This window comes from Acomys minous, assembly GCF_964271855.1.
Source record: "Acomys minous genome assembly, chromosome: 14".
NCBI lineage: Eukaryota > Metazoa > Chordata > Mammalia > Rodentia > Muridae > Acomys > Acomys minous.
In genome coordinates, this window is record NC_140496.1 from 18,678,684 (window position 1) to 18,705,621 (window position 26,938).

Here is a 26,938-nt window from a genome sequence, read left to right on the forward strand (position 1 = left end):
TGTGATGGCATTTTAAATTTTATTCTTTGACTGCCTTTCTCCCTACAATAAAGGCAGGAGAGGCAGAGCCCTTTTCTGTCTGTTCTTTGGTAGATTTTTCTAGAACCATAGCTCTGTTCTGTGTACATTCTGCTGATGGGGTGGCTTTATATGGGCACGACTATGTGTGTGTACATGTTCAGGTGCTTGTGTGTGTGTGTGTGAGTGTGCAAGCACACGGGCATGTGTGGAAGAGGCCAGAGGGTGATCTTAGATCTCCCCCTTAGTTGCTCTCCACCTCGTTTTATGAACTTGGAATTCAATTTTGCTAGACTGGTAGGCAGGCAAGCTGCAGGGATCCACCGTCTGCCCCTCCTGCACAGAAACTGAAGCCACCGTGCCTGGCTTTGTGGGTGCTGAGGGTCTGAACCCAGGTCTTCATTCTTGCAGTGAGCACATCACCGCCTGAGCCACCCTCGTAGCCTTTAGGCAGGGATTCCTTGGGGTTGACTGAATGGGACCCAGCGTAGGTGTAGAGACGTGAGGATGGCTCAAAGCATCCAGCACAGGACAGCTCTGTGAATGCCAGCTGTTTTTGAGGCTGGTGGGCAGTGGTGAGCTTTTCATGGCTAGCTGGAGGGAGGGAGCCAGGGCTCGGTATGTGTGGCTTCTTTAAAGAGGTGCATGCTGTTTAGAGGTTGCTAGCTGCTTGCTTGGGAAACCTAATCCTGGGTGAGAAGGCTAGGAGAGGGTGTCTGGACATCCCAGAGAAGGGACCCAGGCTTATTCCCCAGCTCACAACCAGCTGTAGCTACACACACATACACACACACACACACTGTATAGGAAATATATCCATACACATTAAAGAAACATTTAGCAAAGTTATAAAATCAGAGTATAAGTTCTTCAGCTTTATTCTTCCTTTTTATGATTGAGCTCCCCTGAAATTATGTGAATTTTTTCCATTCCTGCAAAAGATATCATTGGGATTTTGATAGAAGTTGTACCAAATCTGTAAATCCATTTGGGTGATACGAACAGATTGATGTTTGGGTTTTCTAGTCCACGATCATGGACTGTGTTTTAGGTCTGTTTTAGCAATGTTGAACTGTCACTATACCAGTCTTACACCCTGTTAATAGAGTTTCTGTTGCTGTGATAAAACACAGTGACCAAAAGCAACTTGAGGAAGAAAGAGTTTACTTCATTTTACGGCTTACAGTCTGTCATCCAGAGAAGCCAGGGCCCGGACCTGGAGGCAGGAGCCGATGCAGAGGCCATGGATGGGTGTGCGTACTGGCTTGCTCCTCATGGCTTGCTTGGCTTGCTTTCTTATAGAACCCAGGACCATCAGCCCAGGGGTGGCAGTGCCCACATCAGTCATCAAGAAAGTACCCAACAGGCTTGTCCACAGACTGATCATCTGGTGTGGTATTTTCTCACCTGAGGGTCCTTCTTCCAAAATGACTAGCTTGCATCAAGCTGATAGAAGAACTAGCCAGCACAGCCCTCTTGCCTATCGAGGCTGTGTCTTCTAACCCTCCCCAAACACTGCCAGCAACTACGGGGCCGTTTCCAAATATCTGAGCTATGGGGGCCATTCTGATTGAAACTGCACCTGCTGAGCTGTCTCACTATTCTAATTTGGATATTCTTTTGTTGTTTTTCTAGCACAGGGTTTCTCTGTGTAACCCTGGCTGTCCTGGAACTCACTCTATAGACTAGGCTGGCTTCAGACTCAGAGATCTGCCTGTCTTTGCCTCCTGAGTGCTGGGATTGAAGGTGAGCACCACCATTGCCCAGCTAATTTGGATATATCTTTTATTTCTGCTTCTAGCCTAAGCTTTCTGAATACAGTTACTAGTACTTAAAACAAGGGTCGAAAGTGGACATCCTTGCATTGTGGGTTTTTTGTTTGTTTTTGGTTTCTTTTTCTTTTTCTTTTTTTTTTTTGAGACTGGGTTTTTCTGTGTAGCCCGGGCCATCTGGGAACTCACTCTGTAGACAAGATGGCTTCAAACTCACAGAAATCTGCTTGCCTTTGCCTCCTGAGTTTTGGGCTTACAAGCATGTGCCACCACCACTGTAGATATGAGCATGAAACTGTGGCTCTTTCATATGGAGCTTTTATTATGCAAAGGCAATTGTCTTCTAGCCCCACTTTGTTGTACTTTTTTAAAATGACAAAATGTATTGCCACAACCATTTCTTTTTAGTATCAGATATTAAATGATTTTGTAGAAACCGACTTGTTGGTTTATTTATTAAGAAACACTTACCTTCTCCCTCTTTCTTCTGCCTTCTCTAAGTCTATTCTCTCTGCCTACTTGGTCTTCTGCCTACCTGAACTTTGCACAGCTAGGTGACTGGATGAAATAGTAAAACACTTCTCTCGCCTTGCTTCCCATAATTCTGTCCTGCTTTGATCTGATATAATCCCCTCCCCCCCAACAGAAAGTGAAAGACAGCTTTGAATAACTATGTGACATTCACAGTATCTAAAGGATGCAATTCTGGCTAACGTATCTGAAACTTCTTCATGAATTATGGAGATAAGCCTGCCTTTTTAGTAGACTGCACTGTGGACTTTAAGGATACTGAACTTGGGTTTGAACAAAGGGGTCGTAGCTAAGACCAGGATGTATGGCTCATTGGCATTGGGTGTTTTTCTTTTTCAGTCTTACTTTTCTCTAAAAAATAAAGGCTATTCTAAAACAAGTGGGGGAGATGGACATCAAACGGCACGAGAGAAGTTTCCAGAGCTTCTCAGTGCCCCATTTCCTTCTGCACGCTGGAACGTAGCCACCCTGCACCCTGGCGAGGTTGAAACATCACAATTAGCAGCTAGGTTTCTTGGCCTTGATGTGGGTGGGGAGGGAGGTGAGAGTCCACGGGAATCATAGGCCACCAGTGGGCTTCTTCCTTCCCCATCCCATCCTCTCAGAAATGCAAGCTCTTCCATTTCTTTCTCTTACTTCACCCTGGTAGCTATTTGTCTCTATTTCCTATAGACTGGAAATATAAACTCCAGACATGTACTCAGCTTAACAAAATCCTACCACAATAAAGTAGTTTAACTGTCCTTGGAGTTTGTTATAATGGAATTTTACTTGTATTGCCCTGGCTGGGGAGAAAAGTAAACGAGTTAAAAGGAGGAATGTAATATGGCAGCCACGGAGGAAACAGATGGTCTTCTACCTTCCCCACTTGGAAAAGACATCACTTTTATTTGGGTCTTAGAATTATTTTCCTTTGGGGGGGGCAAGGAAATGGTTTCTAGATTATTTTTTCTATTTAAAATTCCAGACAGAGACGTACGGGGGTGGGGTGGGGGGTGGGGAGGCACTAATTCTTTCTTGTTGGTTTAAAAACCTAACCCAGGTAACTCAGCAGCTTACTTTGGGAACACTATATCTCCTACACTAGTAAAAAAGGCCAGCATGTTTTGGCACGTGGAGAACACACAGATGAGCACGGTGTTGCGGATGGGCGGTGCAGAGACACCAGGCGTTCACAGAGGCTGTGTTGTTTGTGTCTTTATTTCAGAATCTGGGCCTGGAGGTGGGGGGAGCGGGGTACTACACAGCTCACTCCACTTCAGGAAGTAGACAAGACTCAACAAAGCATGGACATCTTGCAAACTAGGCAGGGGCCTTGGTGGATGACTGTAGGAGCTGGTTCCGGTGAAGAAAGAGGGATGGGAACTCGATGTCCTCTGCAAAGGTGTAGAAATGATGCTTAGGGCGGGGAAGCGGTTCTAGCTATATGAGGTACCTGGGGGAATAGGGAAGAAACGAAAGCTTCAATCTGAGGAGAAATGAACGAGTGATTTCTTCTGGACCAGCCTCCTGGCTAAGGTGGCTATGGTAGGGTGACCTCTGGGGTCTCATGGAATAAAGAGGTGGTAGGAACAGTGGCTCAGGCCCAGGCTGAGTGGAGGGTTGGGGCACCCTTGTGGGATTTCCAGCCACATCACAGAAGGAAGACATCCATTTTTTCCTTTCCCTCTTTTTCCTACACATCACAATGGGGCAGAGTCAGGGAAGGAGATAGGTCTGAGGTACGAGGCACGTGGGTTATCACCAACATTCTTAGATGTGAGGAACAGTATGGATGTGGAAGGATGGATCACTGGTCCAAGGTAAGCTAAGCATGCGACCAAAGGTCTCTGGTAACCTGATCTCCTCTTCCTTTATGAAGTCTAACCCGGTGGTCTTTAAAAAAATGATGTCACATTGTTGCTGTTTTGGTTCATGGGACAAAGAAAGGAGACATTATGGTAGCAAAGAGCACGCACGCAGCGCACGCACCGGAGCAGTGGGGCATCCCCATGTACTTGGTGATATCCATTTTTGGTGTCAGGTCCTGGGATACCTCTCTCCAGCCCAGCGAACCGCACAGCTTCCCGTTCTGGGTGGGCTCCAGTTTGCTCGGGCTCAGGACCTTGGCACAGATCCTCGCGTTGCCGCACTTTCGCCTCCTCTCTTCTATCTCACTCTTCAGCTTCTTGTTTTCCTGCTGCAGGTGGACCATGATGTTGTGGAGGTGGCTGTGGGAGGGAGAGGGCGGTGAGGACGGATGGTTTGGTTGGCTTGACTCCTTGTTGGGATGAACTTGGGGGGGGGGTGTGTCACAGGCGAGGGATGAGGAGAGCCCACCTTTTCAGAGCTGGGTTCTCACATATACCCTGTGTCCCATGGAAACAGCTCAGACCTGGGGGGTGAGGAAGACCCAGGCAGAGGATGCCACTCGCCAGCTCCGGGCCGCTTGTCCATATTTTTGATGGGGACAATTAATGCTCCCTTGTCCGGGGCTCACAGAAGGAGTCAGTTTGAAAATGATGGAAATCGGATACCAGAGAACCAGAGGCTGCTCTGGACCGCCCTCACTTTGGATGCTCATGGCGTTGTCTTGGAAACGCCCTCAGCCAAAGCCAACAACCCTAGTTCTCTCTGCTTCCCTTTCTGAAGAGGAGAGAAAACAGGCTTTCTGACTCTGTTGAGAACCTGGCCATTTTTTTTTTTCTCCTCGTTTTACAGAGGTGTTGGTAGAGCCAGGGGATACAAAGCAGAGGAAAGATAATGTGGCATCGTCTCTATGGGCTAATAGATGACACCTATTATCAACCTATGGATTTCTCCTAACAAGGCTTGAGAGCACTGGGATGACAAGATTCTGTGGGGACAGGGGAAGACACTCAGCCTTCAGGGGCCTTTCCCTCCTCTTCTACAAATGGCTTCATTACTGCAGATAGACCTTGGCTCGATGCTTCAGCTTAGAATGTCTCTGGCTTCATAATGGTGTGAAAATGATACACTCAATAGGAAACTACACTTTGAATTTTGATTTTTTTTTCTTCTTCTCAGACTGGCAAGATGTGGCCCAGGCCTCTTAGTCCATTGACAAATGGACTTCAGCTTTCAGTTCAAGCACAGCCACTGCACTATAACCACAGTGGGACTGAGGTGCCACGTGTGGTAAATTAATGGGTGTTAGACGCATGCTTGGCTGAATGATATTTTCAACTTATAGCGAGTTTATCCAGACATCACCCTACCTTAATCAAGTCAAGGAGTGCCTCTATTCTCAGCTCATGAGGTCTTAGGAAGATTAAGAAGTCAGTGTGTGCAAAACACCTAGAGTGGCTGGGCATGGTATCACACACGCCTGCAATCCCAGCACTCGGGAGGCAGGAGCAGGCGGATCTCTGTGAATTTGAAGCCAGCCTGGTCTACATAAAGCCTGGCATTATCTATTCCTTTCTATTTTCTTTGGCACTCCTAGCGATTGAGCATAGGGGCTTGCTCACACCATGGAAATATTCTACCACTGGATTATGTCCCTAGCTCTTTTGACAATTTTTAATATTTTGAGACAAGGACTCACTAAATTGCCAGTCTAGCCTTGAACTAAATCTATAGCCCAGGCAGGCCTTGAACTTATGGTGGCCTGTGCCCCTGGGTATGGGGCTTTTGAGATTATGACAACTATTATTTTAGCTAAATCTTTTCATGAAATGTGTCCCCCCCCCCCCCCCCCAGTTAAGAAGTGTCATGGCCTCTTTTAGAGGCAGTCACGTGACAGGATGGATCCTTAGCCTCTTCTCTGGTCACATGTTTCGTCCATTTGCTCTCTAGAAATCTGCCCTCTTCTTCTGTCCCCAGTCCCCCAGTCCATGTGCCTCTGAGCAGGGTCTGGCATGGCCCTGTTCTCTGATCCTCTGTCAGCCTCTTCTACCAGTGGCCGTGGTTTCTGATTCTCTGTGTCACAGTGGTCCTGCTCCCTCCTTCAGCTCGCTATCCAACTTAAGGAACTGTTTCAGGTCTCAGGGTCTGTCCGGATCGTTCCTTATTTTCTGGGAAGGGAGGGGGGGCTGCTCCCTATACGGGATGTAGATTAGCCAGGGGTGGTTCCCAAGAGGCAGCCGTGTAGGGAAGACAACTTACTCCTTTTCGCCAGTTAGCTTGGCGATGTATTTGACCTGTTCTCTCAGCTTGTTTCCGAGTTTCTCATTGGCAATCCTGTAATACAACACACAGGGGGAAGAAGGCGCTTCCCTACGTGGGACGGGGGGAACCTGCTTGTTGGGCAAGGGTCTCCTCAGCAGGGTTCTGCTGAGTCCTTGGCCCACGTCACCTTGTCCCTAGGGGGGAGAGCCTTGGGAGTCCTTGACAAGTAAAGACGCACATTCAGATGATGTATGCAACCTTCAAGGGCACCACAGGAAGCTGGATCCCCGCCTGGGAAGAGGAAGCTTGTACCCCAGTGGTAAGTGCCTTGCATCTGACGCTACTCTGTCGCCTGTTGCCAGCTTTGCAGACCAGCCTGAAGGGGTGAGACCCCCCCTCTGTCTGATTCCCAACTCTCGGGTGTCAGTGAGTTCTTGGGCAGGCATGCATGGTTAGGCACTGTGGGTCTCAGTTTGGCCTGGCCTTGGGACCTGCCCTACTTTTGTCTCGAATGCTTACTTCTGCTCCTTGGCCCACTGTTCCACGTTGCACATAATCGGGTCACTCTCCCGGTGGACCCGGCAGGGCTCTTTGGCTGTCTTTGCAGGCAGGCTGTATGGCTTTGCAATATGAGAGGAAAAATGAGGCTGTAAGGGGTGGGGACACTGAGTGCTACCTCTCCCTCCTCTCTCGCGCCCGCCCCCAGTTTGGATTCTTCTTTCTGAGAAAATTAAAAAAAAAAAAAAAAATCAACCCTGCCTAAGCTGAGGCCAGGGCTGCCACACTCAGGACCTGCGCTTCTCACTGAGGTGACACCTCTGAGGAGGGACCATTCATGGCAGACATGGTAGACTGTACACTTACAGTAATGGTTCGCGGGCCAATGGCAGTGAAGCAACTTGTTCTAAAACAGTAGTATGCCGAGCCAGTATCACAGCAAAAGGAAGGAAGGAGCCAGGAAGAGGAAGTGCTTCCTTTTTCATTGGAACAAGGGCCCTGTAGCCATCTAAGTCGTCCCAAGACTTCCTGCCATGAATGGCACCGCTCTGGTTGCTAGATACAGGGCATATCTAGAAGGCCACTTAACTAGCTTGGCGGCAAAACCTGGCAGGGCGTGCACAGGGGAGGGCGAGCTAGGGGATGTGAGTGGTAGCTGGTGTACCCGAGTCTTTTGCTGAGGCAGGGCACTCATCTCTCTACAGCAACAAAACCACAGGGACCTAGGTGAGTTGAGAGGTGGCCAGGGACTATTCAGACCGCTTCCTGTAGAATAGCATGTGTGTGCACGTGTGCGTGCGTGCGTGCGTGCTTGCGTGCGTGCGTGTGTGTGTGTGTGTGTGTGTGTTCCTTGGTTCTGGCATTCCTAAAGACGGCCCAGTCAGGACGGGTGGAGAGGAAGTGACAGAATCCAAACAGTGTCCACCTCCTTCTCATCCGCAAGGAGGTTCTCTTTCAGGGTAGCCATTTCCTCCTGGAATTCCCGGAGCTGCGTCTCCTTAGCCGCCAGCATCTTGAGGTCATTTTGGTGCTGCTTCTGCCACTGCAGCACCTGGTTGCTCATCTCCTCCAGTTTCTTGTCAAAGGTGTGCACCTGCTCAGGAGTGCAAAGTGAGGGGGCGGGCAGGGGCGGGGCCAGGCAAGGCGGAGGGTGCCCTCTCTACCTACGCTAGAAGATTGGCGGAGGGCATTGGGGGTGTGAGGGGGTGTGTGCCTTTTACTTCCAGTGACCAGTAGAGGGCACCCCTGCTCTGATCTTCCTGCCTGCCTGTCATTCCAGATGCTGAGAAGGTGGGGCTGAGCCCAGCAGCCAAAGGGTATGGCTGAGTGCTAAAGAATTCTGCATGCAAAAGGTGACCTTGTGGACCTCTAAGAGGAAGGCAGTCCATGCGCCGCCCTCCCCGCCCCCAGCCTCTCACCTCTAGCTCGCTCTGCTCGTGGAAGCCCTGCAGTTTTTTTAACTCCGCATTGAGCTTTTTCATCCTTTCCTCATAAGCCAGGATCTCATCTTCCAGCTGAGCTTTCCTCTCCTGGGTCTGTTGCAAGCTGCGCTGCAGGCTCTTTGTCTCGGAGGTGGCATGAGTGAGCTTCCGGCAAAGACAGAACGGATTAGAGTGGCCACCAGGGCCCTTGGCCTTCTCGGCTGAGTCTTTAGTACTGAAGGTTCCAGGCTTTCTCTGTCCTCTGCCTAGGGTGGTGCCCACGGGTTCCCTTGCCAGTGCTACCGAGGGGTGGGGAGGGGCAGTGGTTGGATCTTTCATCACCCCGCTGCTGCCCCTTCCATTCCCTTTCTTCCTACTCTGATCCCAACGATCTTATAGACATGGTCACCAGAGATGGTGCTTGAAGTTCCCTGACAACTCAGACTTTGGGAAAGACCCTGTCCCTGAGTCACCTGTGAGGGCAAAGACTGGTTAGGTACCGCTGTCTCTGCCACCCACAACAGACACAAGGACGACGATGCACAAAGGGAAGTGAATATAGATCTTCCTTGGGCAGACGCCCCCGGTCCAGGCAAGGGTTGAAAAGCACCGGGGTGTGCCAGTCACTCACAGCCCCTGGACCTCTTTGAATACTTCCTGGGTGGAGAGCTGGCATGGCCTCACCTTCTCCAGGGCTTGTGTCAGGTCGTCCTGGCAGGCGCCCGACTTCCGCATAACCTCTTCGTAGGCTTCCTTGCTGACCATATTCTGGAGGCAGCTCTTTTCTTTTTGTACCGCCGAATCCAGCTGTGTCTGCAGGATCATGATGGAGTCCTTTTGGCGGGCTATCTTTAGGGAATAAGAACGCCACCGTCAAGGCTGTTCCTGGCCACAGGTGTATGACTATAGGAGAGAGACTCTCTGCCGTGAGCAGTGGAGTATCCACGTTCACGCTCACACCTTCATCCCCCTTATGGAATACAGAGAGCCCGCGCCAAGCTTCCCTGTATCTCTCCAGCCATATAGCCCATAATGGCTACCATATCTCCAATACAGGAAGCACCGGGACATGCTAAGTACACGAAATATGCTCCACAGACACAAAGCTCTCCCACATCTCACCCGCCTTTAACCACTCCTGTGTACTCATTGCCAAGTGTGAGATGCAGAGGTGTTTTAAATATACTTCTGCCGGGGAGACAGCTCACTCCACACAGTGCTTAGGAGGACTTGAGTTAGACTCCTAGAACCTGTTTTGAAAAAGATGGGTCTCGGGGCTCGGGAGATGGCTCAGTAAGGACCCGAGTTCAATTCCTAGTACTCACATGGTGGTTTACAAGCATCTGTAACTCCAGCCCTGGGGGATCTGATGCTTTCTCTGGCCTCTTGCAGGCATTGCATGTATGTGGTACAGACATACATGTAAGCAAACCATACATATACATATAAAAATTGCTGGGTATGGAAGTGTGCTCTTATAACTAATCCCAGTGCTGGGGAGGTTGAGGCAGGTGGATCCCTGGGATTCACAGGCCAAACAGACTAGTCTATTTGCAGATTTCTAGACCACTAAGAGACCCTGTTGAGAAAGAGAGAGAGCAAGAGAGAGAGAGAGAGAGAGAGAGAGAGAGAGAGAGAGAGAGAGAGAGAGAGAGGACACATGAACTATAGCTAATGTTGTCCTCTAGTCTCCACACGCACACACACATATCTTCACAAACACCCATGTGCACCTGCACACACACCAACATGCAACCCAACACCAGGCTAGTAGATATGACACAGCATTTCACTTACCCAGCCCTGTCTGTATTTTAGTCACCTCTACCTCCTTGTTGACCTTAGAGCACAACACAGAAGAGTCACACAATAGTCATATACTAAGCCTAAGTCTTTGGTTGAATGGAAAGTTACACTGTCTACTTAGAGATTCAAGTAGTGTACAGGGTAAGGGGGCCCACTGGACACAACTTTGGCAGAGGTATATACTTAAAACAAGTCTACATCTTCCACTTGGCAATGAGTATACTGAATGGTTAAAGGCGGCTGATGTGGAATCACACAATCTGGGTTGAGAGGTCCAGGTTCCTTCGCTTGTTTCTCAGGCCCTCGGTTCTTCCTTCACAGGCCGGGAGCCTTTCAGCGCTTTTGTACGCTGTTTGTGATGACCAAATGAGATGATGCAGGGAAAAAAAAAAAAGGGCTCTGTAATGGATCAGTCACCATACGGATGTGAATTATTAAAGTGACTCATCTCCTTGCAGACTTTAAGTCCAGGACAGAGATCTGTTGCTAAAGTCAGAAAGCAGAAGTGGAGACTTAAGAATGTGTAGCCGCTGAGTCATCCTTGCTTCCTTGCTGTGTCCCACAGTTGGCCCATCAGTTAATTCTCCCTAGTACCACTCTAGCCTGGACATCCTCCTGACTGGCTTCCTCACAGCTATACTTACCCGCGTCCCCAACACACCTCCACACATTAGTGCAAGGACCACGTATCTTGTCCCTTTGAGGAAATTCTTTCAATAGCGTCTCATTGTTCTTAAAATACAACTCAAAATTCCTTAACAGAGGCCTTGAGGTCTGTCTCTACTTATCTTTCCAGTCTTCTCATATACTGCTGTACTTTCTAGTTGCATTTGGTCTTGTTTCATTTCTTAGCTTATTTTAAGTATATATATATATATACATATATATGTATATATACTTATTTTATATATACTTAAATATATAACTTATTTTAAGTAAGTAGACTCAAACTAGAAACACAACAGAGAGCCAAAATTATGATTACTTTTATCATAGTATTGAGTTAAGAAGAAAGATGGTATCTTGACAGTAAAAATAGGCATTGACAGAATTCAACACCTATACTGAGCAATGTATTAGTAACTGAGAAACTGAAGGAACTCCATAAAGGTAGCAATAAGCCCATAGGGCACATTGTACTGAAGTGGATGCGCTGCATTAAGAACAAAGAACAAGATGCCTGCTACCATTGCTGCCCATCACCATACTGAAGATACTGTCCAACATGACAAGGCAAGAAAAACAAAAATAACTATTATGAAGAGATATTCAGAAAACTGTGTTTTTACAAATGATTTAAGTATCTACTAAAAATGATCCATAAAACAGACAATGTGGGGAATGCCTGTAATCCCAGCATGCAAGAGGGAGAGGTGGGGCAGCCTGGACTACATAGTGAGACTCTGCCTCAAAGAGCTCATAAGCCTAGCATTCTAAAGGCCTTGGGTTTGATCCATAACACTGTATATACACATACACAAACACATACCTTGTGGAAATAAACTGAAAGATGATTACAATTTACAAGTAAGTTTACTAAGATGTTCAAACATAGAATTGGATGACATTTTAGATCAGCATTAAAAAAATTTAAATACAGCGGAAACATGATACATCCAAATAAATGAAAAATTTCTTAATGTATATTTCCTTGTTTTCAAATAGCAAAAAAAAAAAAAAAAAATCAAATCAAATATGAGCTATTTTACAGAGTCAGCTTCTCAGTCCCCAGTGGCAAGATGTGGCTAGGGGGTCATGTTACTGTCAGCTCAGACACATGACTTTTCTGTTATCACGGAGCGGCACAATGTGCTTCTGGGTAGTGCTCAGCTTAAGCCCAGAATGGTCCTGTGATTTCAGACCTTTTTTTGTATTAGGAAAGATTAAAGGATGCCTGGGTTTTCACTGGTAGCTCAAGAGACTCGTCTTCTAAGTACTATATATATTTTTTCTTGTCCAGAAGGGTATAATACAGTCTGCTAGGGGGAAACCTGTGTGCGCTGGGGAAAAAGGATCCACGTTAGAGTTGGATGGCCCAGGTTCAAACACTGGTTTGTCCCGTCACTCACTACTTAGTGGCCCAGGGACTTGGCCTTTCTTTCCTTTGTAAATGGGGGATCACAGTGGCGTGTGCTTTGGTAGAGTAAAGCAGGTGAGGTACGTAAAGAGAACAGTTGAGTTCAAGCACAGTTCCTAGGAATACGTCGTGCCTAACGGAACCCGAGCTGGAATGAAATGACTCTCTCCTGGCACCAACGGTGCTTTGCACTTAGTTTTGAGAACATTCTCTCTCAAGTGGCCCCAAACAACGAATTCACTGAGAGGCTTTTGTTTTCTTTTGTTTTGTTTTGTTTCGTCTAATTTGTGTCACTGGAAGACTTGATGGAAAATTCCAGGTATTTTGGGCTGGGTTTCTCCCAAGCAGAAAAGAAACCTGTTTCTTAAGGAAGAATTGCCACGCCCTCCCCCCACTCCATTACATGCACACCAGGGTCTATGGCCACCTCCCACCCATTAAAAGGCAGAAGTGAGCTGCCAAGGCCTCAGCATAGGCGTCGGGGAGGAGGACAGAGGCGAAAGTCTGCGGGGTTCCCTTCTTTGGGGGTGCTGTCTACTCACTTCTAAGTTGAGGTCTTGGATGACTTTCTGGGAGTTGTTGTACTTGTTGATGGAGGATTGCAGGTGTGAAGTACAGCTGTTGAGCTCTGTCTGGAGGTTCTCCTTCTCCTCCTCCAGCTTCCTCATGTGCTCCTTCGCCTGCTCTCCCAGCGAACGGCAAAGCCCACCCGGAGCCCCGAGAGCGGTTACTCGGAGACTCCTCCCCTCCCCTACTCCTCTGCCCTGTGGCTCCTCAGGCCCCCTCCCTCTCCTGCTGACTGGTTCCCTTCTCTCCATCCTCTGCTGAGCTCCGAGGGAGCTCCCTGGCTGGCTGCCACCCTCTTGGCCCTGGATCCAACGGTCTCATCTTCCCAGGAGGGCTCTCTCACCATCTTTTCTTTCTTTTTTTCTTCCTGTCGCAAAGCCTCCATCTCTCCTTCCAGTGACTTTTCCTGCTCCTTGATCTTTTTTAGGTACTCCTGTTTCTCCTCCAGGAACCCTTTAACCTCTAGAAGTTCTTCTTCTAGCTTGTTTTTGGCTTTTGTTAGCTCCTTTTGCTGAAGGGGGGAAAAGAAAGAAAGAAAGAAAGAAAAAGGTTGGCTGGAGACTGATCTATACTATCATATTGGGGAAAAGAGATCCAGGAAACAACTGTGATGGTGATTTCCCCCTCCCAGTGCAGGCGGCGGGAACATTCACTTTAATGCTCCTCAACACCTTTTTGTTTTGTTTTTGTTTAGCTAAACCAATTTATGGGTCCAGCTCCTATCATGTCAACCTTCCCGGCAACTCAACCAGCTCTTCATATAAAAACCTCTTTGAGTAAAAGGGAATCTTAGAAGAGCACAAAAGGATCAGGGATCAAAGACTTTCAACCGATGGACAAGGCCAGCCTTTCAGCCATTGGAAGAGAGCAGCGGAGGCTGGGGAGCGAGGTCAACAGGTGAGCATTTACTGCAGACAAACGGATGAATGAGCTGGCTGAGTAAGAGTGTCCCCTCACGAGCTCCTGCATGAGGAGCCTGCCTGGTCCACAGTTGTTGGCAATGTTTGGCTTAGGTTTAGGACATGCGGCTTTGCGGGAGGAAGAGTGTCACTAGGAATGGGCTATTCCTGCTTTGTGCTTGTGTTTCAAGGTGAGACCTTGAAACATTCTGCCTCAGCCAGCATGCCTACCAATCCTTCTGCAACCCAACCCCCACCCCCCCGGCCATGATGGACTTAAGCCCTCTGCAACATAAGGCCAAATAGACTCTTCTTTCTCTAAGTCTCCTTGGCCACGCTGTTACATGTTGCTGTTACAGCCACAGGAAAGAAACCAACGCAACCTCCTGTGCTGTCCTCTGGCTCTTTTTAAACTTAACCCTTAACCATGCTTACTGCTGGTCACCGGATCTGGTCCTGAGTGACTGGCATAATAGTCTAACACAGGTGCTGGGAATGTACCAGACTGACCCATGTAGCTCCTTAGGGCAGGTGCGCTGGAGGCACCTTGCTCTCTTACCTTTTGTTCAGAAACCCTGGCAGCATCAAGCAACTCATTTATTTTTCTTTCATCTTCCTTCAGCGTCTTCTGGAGTAGTGACTTCTCCTTGTCCAAATCTGCAAGCCTCCGCTGGCTTTCATTGAGTTCTGAGGTCAGCTCCTCTATCCGTTTCCTGCAGTGAGGTGAGCACAGGGAGAGCTTCAGGACCTCTGTTGATGGATGGGGTGGAGCTGGTCCCGCCCCAGGGCGTGCCATGTGGTCCAGGGCTGGGCCTGGGGTTACCTGTTGCCTGTTCGTTCCTCTTCAGTGGTCTTGTACTCCATCTGCAGCTTCTTCAGCTGACCCTGCAGATCGTTGATGACGTCTGTCTTCTGCTGGTCCAGGAGAAGGCAGCTCTCGATTTTCCGATGAGCTTCTTGTAGGTTGCTTCCAGCCTGATGTGCTTCTTCCTTACACTTGGCCAGATTCTGATCTGAAGCAACCAAGGAGGGCTCCGCGTGAGAGGGAGCACACGGGGGCTCAGTCAGGACTCACTAAAGACCAAACCTTTTATTCTGCGACAGCATACTTCAGTTGCCAACCTGTCCTCACCTCTCATGACGAGATCAGGAATTGTGCTAAACTGCCTACCTTCAACCACCCTTCCTGATTAAAATCAAACCGTCACAGAAACTGTTCAGCATCTCCTGTGGGACTCCTTCTGTCATTAGGGACAAATCCTAGTGCTCTGGTGAGCACTATCATAGAGAATTTGGAAAAGCTATGAATTGACTTTTTTTTTTTCTTTTTTGATGCTGGGGACCAAGCACATACAAAACCCACACTCTACCACTAAGTAACACCCTAGCCTGAGAACTCCACATTGTTAAACTCATACTGCCCATGACTCAGCTGTGATAGCTGTGGAGGAACTTGCGACGAGGGACAGAAGCAGACTCAGCCTTTGAAGGAGGAGGGACGTGTTCTAGGGAGGGGACTGTGGGAACAGATGGGCGGGGAAGGGAACGTGTGGGTGAAGTCGATGAGAAGCGGAGCTGGGATGGAAATGGGGAAGGATGGTGGGTTGCAGCTGAGCAACAAGGTGGGTCAGAGAGGGATGAGAAGATTGACAGCCCGAGAGGAGGGCTTAGACTTACAGCAATAACCAAGAGGGCCAAGGAAAGGAAAGAGCACACTAGGACACCGAAATGAGTGTTGGTCATGGTGGTGTATTTTGGAGGCAGGGCCAGGACGATCTCCAGAGGACCAACCTGGTCTAGTGAGTTCCAGGCCAGTCAAAGCTACAAGGTGTCACTCTGTCTCAAGCAAATAAAAAAACACACACAAATATAAGCAAACAGCAGTGCTTTCAATTAGAGGAGACTTCCAGCAATATCCCCTGGGGGAAGAGGCCCTGCTGGGCTGTCACTGGGATTTTTATTTGTGTGTGTGTGTGTATGTATGTATGTATGTATGTATGTGTGTGTATGTATGTATGTATGTGTATGTATGTATGTGTGTGTATGTATGTGTGTGTGTATGTATGTATGTGTGTGCATGTATGTATGTGTGTATGTATGTATGTATGTGCATGTATGTGTGTATGTATGTATGTGTGTGTATGTATATATGTGTGTATGTGTGTGTGTGTGTGTGTATGTATGTGTGTGTATGTATGTGTGTGTGTGTGTATGTATGTGTGTGTATGTATGTGTGTGTGTGTGTATGTATGTATGTATGTATGTATTTTTATTGGTTGAGTGTGTTTCCTCACCCTACAGTATTCTGGTATACCAGGAGAAAGATGGCATCACTGAAGCAGCAATTATACATTTTGTAAAAAGGAGACAGAGAGATTTAAGAAAAAAAAAAAGAAAGAAGAGATTATTTCCCAGTTTGGGAGAGCTGAGAGGGGCAGATGGGATGCTGATGGGAGGCAGGACTGATAACAGTTTCGAAGTTTCTGAGGAAGAAGCTCATTAAGGGATGATTATCTAACGAGAGAGGGTGGGAGCTGCAGCCGTAGGGATGGAGGACTTTGGTCAGAGCGTGGAGAAAACAAGAGACTCAAGAGGTCTAGGTTGGACTGAGGTATGATATCGACAAAGCTAAGGGCTGAGTGTGGGTCCCTAAGTTGTCAGGACAGAGCTAGGGAGAGAGAAGCCAAGCCATGGATATATTTTTTATATCGATAGCCAATTCACTTAGCATAGAATGTACCTTTTTTTGGTTTTTTTTTTTTTTGAAACAAGGTTTCTCTGTGTAGCCTTGGCTGTTCTGGACTCACTTTGTAGACTAGGCTGGCCTCGAACTCACATCAATGCATCTGCCTCTTCCTCCCGAGTGCTGGGATTAAATGTGTGCACTACCATGCCCAGCTCAGAACGTACCTCTTTAGAGTGGCTAATGCAGTGGGTTTTAGTGAGCTCACACAGTTGTATAACTATCAATTAAGTTAAGAACATTGTCATTGCTCCAGGTGCATAAACACACGCGTACATGCACGCACAGCTTTAATCCCAGCACTCAGGAGGCAGAGGCAGGCAAATCTCTGTGAATTCGAGGCTAGCCTGGTCTTCAAGGCGAGTTCCAGGAAGCCAGGGCTGTTACACAGAGAAACTCTGACTCAAAAAAGCCAAAAAAAATCAAACACACACACACACACACACACACACACACACACACACACACACACCCCAAGACCCCCAAATGTTGCAATCATTATGAAGGAACCCTGACCCTGGGGCAGGAAGAGATTGGTGAGTGGAGAAAGCAGGCTCCTCTGAGACATGAAGACGAGGTCCCCAGCACATGCTACAGAACAGAATGTGTTTGGAAGGAAAGAGGAGGAGGTGGGGTTGAAAAGCTGAGAGGGAGAAACACAATGTGTGAAGGGCCTGGAGATGACAGACCCAAAATGCTACCTCAGGAAGCAAATGTAGAACCCTGTCGTCTCTGTGGCCCAGCTGGACTGGGGCACTCATTCGTCTAAGGTGGCCGAGGGAGGAGAGCAAGAGGCCTCAGCAGGGGTTCAGAGGGCCTGTGAATTTAGATGAGGGAGTTCAAGAGAGTTGAGGGAACTTCCGGGAGGTACACAAGATGAAGTCATGGGGTGTGGCAGAAGGCCTTAGGTGCCGCGGCCGTTCGGAGAGACAGGGCTGGAAGTGTGTGTGTGTTGGGGGGGGGGGGCGGGCGGGCAGTGTGAGCCTGAGATCTCTCACCTGCCAGCTTCTGCTGCTCTTTGGCCTCCTCAAGACTTTCCTTCAGCGTCTGGATCTCAACCCGCAGCGCATTTGTTTTGGCTGCTTCCTGCCTGGCCTCCTGGAGATTTGCCTCGAAGTCTTTGGCCGCGCGCTGTAGCTTCTCCAGCTCCGTGTCTTTCTCCGTGAGGGTGTTCTGCACTTGGGCCAGTTTCTTCTCCAGCTCATTCAGCCTCTCGTCTTTGTCTTGGAGCAACTGTGGACAGCAGAGAAGAGGGATGCTGAGAGCGGCCCGAGCCACCGGCCACCGCGTAGTTAGAGGTTATACCGGCCTGCCGCCATCCTGAGATAGTGCGAGGACCTTCTACCTGTGCTTGAACACAGGCAGCTCTGGCTTGTGATGTGGAAGGTCCCCACAGAGCTGCCTGTGTTCAAAACCCTCTGCTGGCTTCGGCTTTACTTAGAAAAAAAAGGCCCAAGTTTTTTCATCTACATCTCAGGAGGCTCGTGAACGGGTCCTACCTAGGCTACCTGTCTGGCTTGGCATCCAGGAACCTGAGCCCGTCTCAGCTTCAGCTAGCCTCCTGCACCCGGAAGGTCTTTGTGCTTGCTGTGCCCTCTGCCTGGACTGTTCTTCCTCAAGAGCCCTGCCTTCAGCTAGCTCTCTCTCGGTGTTAGCCACCATACTAACGGAAAAACCTGGGAATTCTGTCCCTGCATTCAAATCTCTGCCTGAGTATTAGCTTACCAGAGAGGCCCTCTATTATGACCCTGTAGGAAGTTTGTCAGACTCTGCATCCCTCTATCAGGATTATGTGTTAATTTTGACACTCTCTTTGTATCTATCCCCCTGTGCATGAGAACAGGCGTGTCCCATGCTTTGTGGCCTGTGTCTCCGCACGTCGTACACACAAGAGTGCTAAGTGAATGCTGGTGAAGCTGTGCATCTCTAGACTCCTTGCTTTTTTTTTTTTTTTTATGCTCCACTTTTCTAGATGCTTCTATTTTGACAGGTGGGTTTCAGTCTTATTTTAACAAAAGAGGTTTTAATGACTGGATACTAGCTATACGTTATTTTTAGTAGTGCCGAGAAACATACAGGGTTTGAATTGTGCTGACCATCAAGGCTTGCCCTGGTTTCACAAACTTCCTGTTCTTGGCTCTGGTTGGTTCTAGGCCTTTTCAGGAACAAGTTTATAATAGTGACTACAGATCTCACAGGATACAGCATGGCTGCATTAACATTTCACACTCTGTGGTTTATATAGTCAAAGGATATTTGTGAATATGTGTGTGTATGTGCATGTGTGTGTACATGTGTGAGATTTCTTTTTGAGACAGGGAAGCATTTTGGAGCCTAGGCTGACTTTCACCTTCTTTGCTCCACTTCCCAGACGCTGGGATTACAGGCACGCACCACTGTGCTCAGCTTTGTTCCCAGGTCTCACTTGTTATTAGAAATACCAAAGAAGTTCTGTGAATGCTTCCCGGCCCGAGGAGCCCCTTGCTCTCACTGTACACTTGCCCACGAGACTTCCATAATAGCCACAGCAGACACAGAAGCTCCTTCCCCAAGGCCTGGCCTCACGCTCGCCCCATTGGCAGTCCCCCATCAGGACCCAGGCAGTGCTAGCTCACCTTGTCCTTCTTTAGGGCCAGATTCTGGGACTCTGAGCACTGCTGCTGCAGATCCTGTAGCCGCTGCTGCAGGATGGCAGCATCTTTGTCCTTCTTCTCAATGTGGGCTGATGTCTCCTCCCGCAGCCCATGAAGGTCCAACTCTAGCTTCATCATGTCTAGTATGGGTAAGACAACACGGATCCCATCAGAGGCTGGTGGTGCCCTCCCGCTCCCCAGCCATGGCTTACCCATGAGAGGCTGGTGGTGCCCTCCCGCTCCCCAGCCATGGCTTACCCATGAGAGGCTGGTGGCGCCCTCCTACTCCCCAGCCATGTCTTACCCATCAGAGGCTGGTGGTGCCCTCCCACTCCCCAGCCATGGCTCATCCATCAGAGGCTGGTGCCCTTCCACTCCCCAGCCATGGCTTACCCATCAGAGGCTGGTGCCCTCCCACTCCCCAGCCATGGCCCCCATCAGAGGCTGGTGCCCTCTCGCTCCCCAGCCATGCCTCATGGTCCTTTTTTTTAAAAAAAAATATTTAATTTAATTAATTTATTCAGATTACATCTCAATTGTTATCCCATCCCTTGTATCCTCTCTCCCTCCTGGTTTCACCCTATTCCCCTCCCCTATGTCTGTGACTGAGGGGGACCTCTTCCCCCTCTAAATGATCATATGCTATCAAGTCTCATCTTGGTAGCCTGCTATCCTTCCTCTGAGTGCCACCAAGCCTCCCCATCAAGGGAAATTGCGATAGATGAGAGGACATCCTATTGGGTCTCTAGGTGAGAGAAGTATGGGAGAATGGGGAAATAGAAGGACCCAGAAGGTCTTTGAAACCTACAAGAAGAACATTAGGATGGGCGGATCTGCACATCATAGGGGGCTCTGCTCAAACTACTGCACCAACCAAGGACAATACGTGCAGTAAACATCGAACCCCTACTCAGATCTAGCCAATGGACAGGACGTTCTCCACAGCTGAGTGGAGAGCGGGGACTGACTCTCTCTCACACGAACTCTGGTGCCCCACATTTGATCGCGGTCCTGTTTTACCCTTCGTGATGTTTTTCTTCTGCTCTGACACGGCTTCCAGCTCCATGCGCAGGTCCTTCACGAGGTTCTGGCACTCCTCCACGTGCAGGCACTGGCTGTCCTTCTGATCCTGCAGGTGCTTCAGGATCTAAGCATTGGAAGGAAGTCGAGCAGGGTAAGCGCACAAAGGAACCATCATCTTTCCTTCCCTTCATGTCTCCTATTTATTTAGTGTACGTATGTATGTGTGTGGGCAGGCAGGTGTTTGCACGTGTGTGTGTGTGTGTGTGTGTGTGTGTGTGTGTGTGTGTGTGATTCCGGGTGTCTTCCTCAGTCATTTCCCATATCATCACCATCACCATCATCATCATCATCGTGAGACAGGATCTCTCACTGAATCTTACCCAGTTGGATAGCCCGGTTCCCAGGATCTGTCTCGGCTTCCCCAGCTATGGGATGTCTGCATATAACTCCAAATCCAGTTTTTCATGCGAGTGCTGGGTGAAAAGCTCAGGGGGCCTATGCAAGCAACTTTACTGTCTCAACTATTTCCATAACCCCTGGAAGGATGCCTTCTTAAAGACAAAATGTCCATAGTACAACCCCCTGGAGACAGACAGCACAGAAGAGGGTATCAGAGGCTGGGGAGGGCATGGGGGCAGGCAGCTAGTGAATGGTTTGAGATCCTCAGGGCAGGTGAAGATATTCTAGACTTGGACAACAGTGACTGTTACCTAGCCTTAGGAATATGCTAACCACCAAGGTGAGTCTTGTGGTTTTTTTTTTTTTATCAATTACATCTCAATATGACAGGGGAAGCAGGTCTTTAGCAGAGTGAGACAATGACAATGCGCGTGACCTGCAGAAGGGGCCAGAGGTTGATGAGGGCTATAGAAGGGACAACAGAGCAAAGTGAGCACAGAAGTGGAGGGCACAGGGTGTGGCAGACATGGTGTGTGCGGCTACTGTAAATAGGACGGTGGGTTGACCTCACTGGGAAGGGATCTCCATACAGGAGCTTACTGAAGAAAGGGCAGGGGAGGCATGCGGGAATATCTGAGGGAGAAGCTTTGACACAGAGAGACCCACTGGCCGCGGACCAGGAACTAGATGGAGAAGTGAGGGGAGAGTGGGGGGGGGGGAGGGCGGGGAGGGCGGGATGAAGAGCTCTGGCTCATCCCATTGCGCTGGGCTCGGAGTTCCTCCAGATACTCTCTTCCATTCTGAAGCAGGCAATGGCCGCCCAGTGCGGCTGAACTGCGGGCCATCCAGGGTGCTGAGGGATTTGTTATGTGACTCTGAAGTCAGTAGGAAGGAAAGCTGCAGCCTGAAGTCAGAGGGGGACAGCTGGGGAAATGCAGGTGGGTCACTCAGTGACCCTGGGTGGGCACCGTGGGGATGGGGTCCACGGCTCGCAGCAGCCTGTGCTGGCTGTGGGAGGAGCTGAAAGGACAAGGCTTACAAACCTCTGGGAAGGTCTATGTGAGTGTTTTCAGAAAGGTTCAATTAGGAAGGGAAGAGTCACTGTGAATGTTGGGACTGGGGTCCTGGAGTGAATGAAAAGGAGAAAGCAAGCTGAGCACCACCTTTCCTCTCTCTCTGCCTCCTGACCATGGATGCCATGTGACCAGCCTTCCCTTGTTCCTGTCACCAGGACTTCCCTGCCGTGAGTGTCAGCCAAAATAAGTCTTTTTCCCTTGAGATGTGTCTTGCCAGGTATTTGGTTACAGAAATGAAAAGAGTAACACGCAGGTGTATTCTTTTCTTTCTTTCTTTTTTTTTTCTTTTCGGGAGAAGCAGGCATCATGTCAAAGTGGCTATTGATGAGATGGTGTTGTGTAACTGTTTCCTCCTGGACCGAACCATTTCATCCTGCAGGGAGGCATCTTAAGACAGAAGGTGGACAACTCAAAATAGCTTCAGGAAGTCACCAGGCCCCTCCCTGTCAGAGTAAGCAATAAAGCTGCTAAAAAGACTCAGACAAGACAAGCCGCGAAGACGACTCTGAGGCAAGACAAGCTGCGTGGAAGAAGCAGAAGGCACCCAAGATGTCTGGAAGAGGCGTAGACCAACTGAGTCACATGGAAAGGATGCTCTCCAACCTGTTGCGTTGCCTGCAGGCTGGGCATGTGCTCCAGGTTGCCAGCTTTTGACAGCTGTCACCTGTACTGGTGTAGGCTTTGATGATGCAGCTGCCTTTGGGCCAATTCTGCTCCTATAAGTAACCCCAGTAAAACTTATTGGTTCACCAAGTTGGACTTTGGCGGTATCTGTGTTTTCTGTCATCGGTTCCCTATCTGGGGTGACTAGACCTCAGGAGAGGTCTTGTCACACAACAGATGCTGTTGTAGATCAGGATGTGAACACCATCATTTCAACCCGTAGTGATGACGTTTGTAGTTCCAAGGGTAACCTTCAAACATTCTGTAGTATCCATGCCACAGTCATCTGATTTCCTGGAATTGCAAAGTCCTGAAGAGTCCCCCACCCCCGCTAGAGGCCCCCGGGGAGAACTCGTGTGTTGTTTCCTTTCTCAGCTCCTCCTCTGCTTCTATTGCTGCATACCCCAGCTCCACCCGGGCCCATGCAGGCGTGCATCAATTCCTCACTGTATGCTGTCCAAGCTGGCGTTGCCATGGACCTCATGCTGAAGCATGGCGACTTAAGAGCTCACCATGTTTTTACTCATCATGGTTCATCAAAACTTGCTGTTTGTTGACATGGCTTAACTGCTTGTTTGTTACTAGAATCAACCTGTGATACCGCTTTGACACACATTTCACGTGCACGCATGTGAGTTTGTGCGTGGCGAAGTGCAGATGAGTGGCCAGTGCCCACGGAGGCTGTACTCCTACAGCTGGAGTTACTGGAGGTTATGAGCCGTCTGCTATGGGTGCAGGGAACTGACCTGGGGCTCTTTGCAACTTTGCTGCTCTTAACTAATGAGCCATTTCTTTAGGCCAAGTCTGCTTTGAAGTTACAGACTTAGAAAGAAAAAGGGTTTGTAGTGATAAATTTCTTTCGTATTTGGTTTTTCAACTCTAGGCAGAGTCTAGAAGTTTGTTTTTCTTTTTTAAGAGTCTTTCTGAGTCTATCAAGCCAACAGGAGTACTGTCTTGCTTGGACGTAACCTCAGGAGTGGATTAAGAGGTGGGTGCATCCTACAATCTACCTAAGGTTGGCATAGTCTTTGGGGGCGGGGGGCACATTATGCAGAGTTTCCTTTTGGCAAGACTGGGCAAGGTTACACAAATACAGAACACTTACAAACTATAGTATCAAAATAAGAAAGACAACCAGGGAAAGCCGGAAGCCACCTCTCTCCGTGTAAGGCCACAGAAGCAAAGGAAGCCCACCTTTTTGATGTCCTCACAGTCTTCTGAGGAGGTAGGGGGATGCCTGTGGGTGGCTGTGTAGGAAGCGAAGTCAGCTTGTAATTTTATCAAAGCCTCCTCACGCTCTAGAACCTGCAAGAGATCACGGGCCAGTCAGGGTGAGCGGTCAGTAACATGTAGTGGTTCCCTCTCTACAGCATAGGTTTGTGTGTAGTTAGATGACTCAGCGTGCTCGGCATGTTGGGTATAATAGGGATTTTGCTCTTAATATTATATCAGGTTGTCTAAGTCAGAAGAGTCGTTTGCCTCCTCTCTATCAGCAGCTTCAGATTTGACGCTTTCTGAACTGCCATGCTATATGAAGCAAGCTTTTGGGAGGCTATGGAGAACTTGTTTCTAATTTCCCAGAGGTCAAGAATTAGTGCTTGATTCCCTAAGGAAGTTTTTTTTTTAATGGAGTGAACAAAAGTATGAACACACACACACACACACACACACACACACACACACACACACACACACAAACCCAAAAACAAAACAAAACAAAAAAACCAAAAAAATTTAAAGACCATATAATTTGTGTTCTCTGTATCTCTTTAGAATATTGAACTTGATACGATGAGGACACAGATGCCACAGAAGTATGAACAAGAGGCAGGGACAAGTTTACGCGCTATTCGAGGAGGCTCGGTTGAAGAGATTAGGTTAAGTGTCTCCCCTCTTCCTTCCTCATGACTCTATGCGGAGTCTGGTAGACGATGCTCTAAAGTGAGGCACGTACCAGAGAGTTGCTGCAGGCCAGTTTATTCCGGAGCTCCTGGATTAGGTCGTCCTGCTCAGAAACCTTTTTCCAAACCTCAGACAGTCGCTTCAGGGTCTCCTGATGCTCTTGAATCACGCATGGGGAGGTGTAGATGCGCACCTTCGAGTGGTCACCCTTGCTCTCAGGCTCCTGGGACATTTACAAACAATGAATTGGTTTTGCTTGGAATTTGTGAGTCACCTTCTGAGTCCTACTAGGCTCATGTTCTAAAAGTCTATGTTCCCCTTTGGTGAGCAGAATGTCCTTAACAAGAGAAAAAAAATACCAGCCATCGAGGACTCAAGATGGAAGTCCCCAACGGTTCTCAGGACTGTGACTCAGGCCCCTCCCTGGTGACACCCTCTGTTACCAATGTTTTTGTTAGGCATGAAATGATGTTCTAGGCATGTCTGTGTGCACATCTGGACAGTTCTACAGTCCAACTTATTTCCTTTTACAACCGAGGGTGCCGCTGCATGCTACTGTAATGACCATCCTCACTTGGCAACTTGCCGAGGTTATTTTCCATGCGGTTATTTGTAGAGCTGCTGTATTCTCTCCTCTTCCTCTTTCCACTCTCTCCTGTCTCTCTCATCTCTCTCTGTCTTTCTCTCTCTCTCTTGTGTGTATATATATGTGTGTGTGTGTGTGTGTGTGTGTCTGTGTACATGCACATATATGCATGTGTGTGTTCATGTGTGTGGAGACCAGAGGTTACTTATGGGTGTCTTCTTCAACCATTCGCTGGTTTACGTTTTGAGACAGTTTCCTACTGAAGCTGCAGCTCACTGATTGGCTGGACTGCCTGTCCAACAAGCCCCAGGGGTTCTCCTGTCTCTATCCCCTCCATGTTGGGTTACAAGAGTTCTCTCGAGCTTGGGTCCTGGCAATCAAACCTGGGTCATCAAGCTTGCAGGCTAAGTACTTTACTAAGCTGTCTCCTCCCAGGCTATCTTATTCTTAAAACTGGCTTCAAATTATAACAAATATTTGTGTCTGACTTCTCTTTAAAAAAAAAACCCCTTGACATTGCAAGCACATGTATATTTCTCTTTGACTACCACCTCCTGTCCTGTACTCTCTCCAGCTTCTAGAGAGGACAAACACTGCACATCCTTCCAGAACTTTTATCTCTACACTTACATTATAAACGAATCTATAGGATTATAATGGGGTATGTTGTATTCATAAAACATAAAAATGGATTTTAAAACTTAAGACGTCCTAGAGATTTGCTCAGGGTACCTATGCTTCCATTCTACCCTGTCCTTTCAAATTGTTTTTAAAATGCATTTATCCAGTTTTTTTTCTTTTTTTTGGTTGAGAGGCATAATAGAGTATTTGTAGTTCTTTTCTAAAATGAGGCTGAATTGAAAACTTCATCAATCTTTGAGCACCTTTTGGCAAGTGTGTAGATTAAAATCCTAGAACTGGGACTGTAGTTTATGGCCCAAAATGAAATAGATATGATATACCTGTCCTTTGAGCCAGCTATAGCACTAGCACTGGACACTCTCATCAAGACTGTGTGTGTGTGTGTGTGTGTGTGTGTGTGTGTGTGTGACTATGCATGCAGGTGTGTGTGACTATGCATGCAAGTGTGTGTGGAGGCCAGGGGAACACTTCAGCAGGTACCTTTAGGGGCACGTTCCCCCTCCTTTGAGACAGGGTCTCTCAGTGTCCTGGGACTCACCAGTTAGGCTAGAGTGGCTTGTCTGATTCCAGGGATCACAGGCCTGCACCACCACACTCAACATCTGGGAGATGGCCTGGCAGCTTGTCTTTCCTCTTTGTCTAGCCCAGCTTTGCTCCTTTGTCTCCTGCAGGTTCCTTAGCTCCCGGCTGAGGGATGTGACTGAGGTCCTACCTGATTGATGATTCCGCTGAGCTCCCCCTCCAGCATCTTCACTTGGCACTCCAGCAGCTCGATGTTGCTAAGGGAAGTCTGGTACTTGTCCCTGTAGAGGCTTAAGCTCCTTTCTAGGGAGATGATCTTGTCCCCCGCCAAGGCAAGCTGCTCCTGAGCCAGGTGGAGCTTGTCCCCAGTGTTCTTAGTATGACTCCCCATTTCCTCCTCGAAGAGAATGACCTGTTAGTGTAGGAGGGGGACCACACTGAAGCCACGCATGCACCCAACAAGGAAGGGAAGGATGTGACTGTGAGAGGTCCATAGTGAGCACGTCTAAACTAGAAGCCTAAATGAACAGTGTGAGCACGGCACACGGGGTCTATAAGGGGTCCAGTAGCAGGTTGTGAGCAGCTGGAGTACCACACGGGCTGTCTTCAGCGCCTTCTGTATCTGCTCCCACTCTTGCCGACATTTGTTAGGCACAGAATAGACGCCTGATGATTTATTAGGAATGAGCTTGAGCCTTACTGAAAGGACTTGGAATGGCCACATCCTTTCTTTCCTCGCATTCTCTTAGAGATCTCATTTGGAAAGCCGAGTCCCACATGCATGCAGAGTTATGCCAGCAAATTCACAAGAGATAGGGGCTGTGGTCCTTAGTTCCTCTGAGATTTGTATGATCCTCTGACAGGTGCCTCTAGGATGCTCACTAGCCTCTCACTGGGTAAGGATGAGCTATACATATAGGAGACAGAGCCTCACCTTTCTCGTAATGTTGTGGAGACTAGATTTTTAAATTAGCAACCAACTGTACATAGCTGAGTGTGCTAACCTGCATGTCGAGTTACAGTGTTCAAGGAGTCAAGAGTCACCATGGA

At 48.4% G+C, this 26,938-nt stretch overlaps 1 protein-coding gene across 5 annotated transcripts in view; it reads right to left on the reverse strand.

Annotated features, from left to right (window-relative positions):
* Positions 1-3,505: 3,505 nt before the first annotated feature.
* Positions 3,506-26,938, reverse strand: part of PMFBP1 (polyamine modulated factor 1 binding protein 1) — a 129,534-nt gene continuing 106,101 nt past the window's right edge. For 4 of the 5 annotated variants that reach the window (XM_084756931.1, XM_084756932.1, XM_084756929.1 and 1 more), the window contains 17 exons: positions 26,079-26,300; positions 24,191-24,361; positions 23,431-23,541; positions 20,096-20,222; positions 19,058-19,215; positions 17,441-17,675; positions 14,523-14,712; positions 14,259-14,412; positions 13,144-13,311; positions 12,776-12,913; positions 9,035-9,199; positions 8,348-8,515; positions 7,855-8,022; positions 6,951-7,051; positions 6,429-6,503; positions 4,293-4,531; positions 3,506-3,756 (listed from right to left, as the gene is read on the reverse strand). In XM_084756931.1, coding sequence (XP_084613057.1) covers positions 3,740-3,756; positions 4,293-4,531; positions 6,429-6,503; positions 6,951-7,051; positions 7,855-8,022; positions 8,348-8,515; positions 9,035-9,199; positions 12,776-12,913; positions 13,144-13,311; positions 14,259-14,412; positions 14,523-14,712; positions 17,441-17,675; positions 19,058-19,215; positions 20,096-20,222; positions 23,431-23,541; positions 24,191-24,361; positions 26,079-26,300 — 2,607 coding nt within the window. In that variant the 3' untranslated portion in view covers positions 3,506-3,739. The remainder of the gene's footprint in view (positions 3,757-4,292; positions 4,532-6,428; positions 6,504-6,950; positions 7,052-7,854; positions 8,023-8,347; positions 8,516-9,034; positions 9,200-12,775; positions 12,914-13,143; positions 13,312-14,258; positions 14,413-14,522; positions 14,713-17,440; positions 17,676-19,057; positions 19,216-20,095; positions 20,223-23,430; positions 23,542-24,190; positions 24,362-26,078; positions 26,301-26,938) is intronic. The other variant, XM_084756933.1, reaches the window with a different exon arrangement.